This window comes from Charadrius vociferus, unplaced genomic scaffold (assembly GCF_000708025.1).
Source record: "Charadrius vociferus isolate BGI_N301 unplaced genomic scaffold, ASM70802v2 scaffold178, whole genome shotgun sequence".
Lineage (NCBI taxonomy): Eukaryota > Metazoa > Chordata > Aves > Charadriiformes > Charadriidae > Charadrius > Charadrius vociferus.
The window spans coordinates 2,440,856-2,442,978 of NW_009649717.1; the positions used below are offsets into that span (position 1 = coordinate 2,440,856).

General features: G+C 35.6%; 1 protein-coding gene across 1 annotated transcript in view; it reads right to left on the bottom strand.

The window, feature by feature from the left end:
• Positions 1-2,123, bottom strand: part of LRBA (LPS-responsive vesicle trafficking, beach and anchor containing) — a 419,275-nt gene that overhangs the window by 184,312 nt on the left and 232,840 nt on the right. Inside the window, exon 40 of the mRNA XM_009890761.1 lies at positions 2,030-2,103. Coding sequence (XP_009889063.1) covers positions 2,030-2,103 — 74 coding nt within the window. The remainder of the gene's footprint in view (positions 1-2,029; positions 2,104-2,123) is intronic.

Below are 2,123 nucleotides of genomic sequence, written 5' to 3' on the forward strand. Positions count from 1 at the left end.
AACCAGCCCGGGAGTGAGAGTATAAACTCTGATCTTATCGCCGCCGATGCTATCTCTACGGCAGGTTTTTCTTCAGGAACTTGTCACAATGTTTTCTTTCCAGTAGTTTAGACAAATATACACGGAACTTAAATTTATCAAACAGATGAAACCTCATTAATTAAACAGGCCTTCTGAGCTACAGCGGATTAGGATATTTTCTATATTTTTTTTTTTGTCCGAGGGGCATTTTCTCCAGCAGCTCCAGTCACCGCTATCAAGGTGCAGTAGCTTAAGCAGAGGGTGGGGCAGGGAGGCGTTCATGCTTCAAGCAAGCTGCCTTGTAAGCCCAGTTGTGTTTTAAAATAAAAATATTCATATTTTCTAGCCCCCTCCCCATATTCACAAGAGATATTACAAAACGTCTTTTTTTTTTTTTTTAAGACATCCAGCTAAAGTAGCGTCACAAGTAGAATATAAAAGGTGTAGCCTATATTTCACATAACCAACTCCTTTTATAGGAACCCAAATAAAATCTCTCAGAGAATTAAAGATACAGTCCAATCAAACCAGATTGCCTGCTCACAGTTCAGAAAACTACCAGTACCAAATACTCGAAAACAGGAGAAAAGAAAGCAAGCTGAATATATGTTGCATGTCAGTTTCCCCATAAAACATGTAACAGGAATGGTAATTATTAGTAACTGTACTCAAACATCTATGTGCTAAACACAGAAAAGAAAAATGCAGAATAATGCAAATCTGTAAGACTTTTCTCATGCTAATGCAATACAGAGCAGAACATTTTAGATGGAAAATGCGATACAGTAACATATCCAACTGTCCTTACATTTTATATTTATATCCTTTTTACCATTAAATGTTTTAAAAGAAACACTACGTAAGGAGTAAGCATTTCAAAATTTTAAGAGCTATCTCATACTTGAAATAATTTAAGAAATACTTCCAAAATACTTCAGGACCAAAAGAAAAGTTAAATCTCATTTACAGTATCACATAAAAATCACAATTCTAGTTAATTGCTTATATTAAATTCCAGTTCTAAGAATCTGAGAGTGTTGGTTTTCAAAATAAATTTATATCTTTATAGGATTTGGTAAACCCAGCTTTCAGACCCACTGATGCCATTTTTAATACAGACGAGAGCAATTTACTCAATAGGAACAAAGAACTGAAGTGGCGCTTAACACACAAGATATTCTCTACAGACAAGTGCAAAACCACTACATTTTGCAGTGACTTTTCTCCCCTTCACAAAGAAATTATTACCTTGTTTAATATTAAGCAGATATTTAAAAAAAACAAGAGTCATCACTCTGCTTAAATTGAGATGCGAGAGTATTTACCAATCATGTCGTACTTTTAAAATGTTGCTGTAATATTGTAGAAAACATTCAAGTGCAACCTTATTAAGCTTATCGCACAATATACTGCCTTTGAGATAGGAATTTTACCGAAGGTTACTAGTTTTAAACCAAAACACTAGTAATCAAGTAACTCAGAGCAAATAAAGTTTGTGAAAATTAGCAAGTCAACTCAGAAACGTATTTTAAGAGGGCAATTATGTTTTCTGCTTAGGCACAATAAACAATAACAGGCCCTGTAAAATCTGTTATAGAATAATACGATACAGAAGCACTGAAAACTTACAAGTGTAGAAAGTTTAGCACTATGTTACACTGGCATTATATAAAAATAGGAAAGTAAAACAAAGCATTTGGGCTAAAAGCCTTTCCAGTATTCACGCAGGCCTGTGATTCAAGATGTCTTTATTTAAGACGCCTCCCTAGAGCTTTATTCGCAGCAAGCAAATTAACATTCAAGTAGGGTCCAGTTGTGGGAGGGGGAGAAAAAGGACAGGGAAAGGAGGTGTCACCTACGTGAAGTTCAGTAACATATATGGTCAATCGCAAACTTATTAAAGCAGGAACACTGCGAACCAATAGAGGTAAAGGAAGTCGAATGAAGAATTAAAGGTCTTGGGTAATTTGTCATCATCTCTCAGAGCTCAGGGTCAATGATCTCTTACCTTCGGGTCGATTTTCTTAAAACTGGGATCTTCTTCATCCACCTCAAAGTAGAGCTCAGAAAGAGTGATGGAAAAGTGCCTTTCCATACTTACG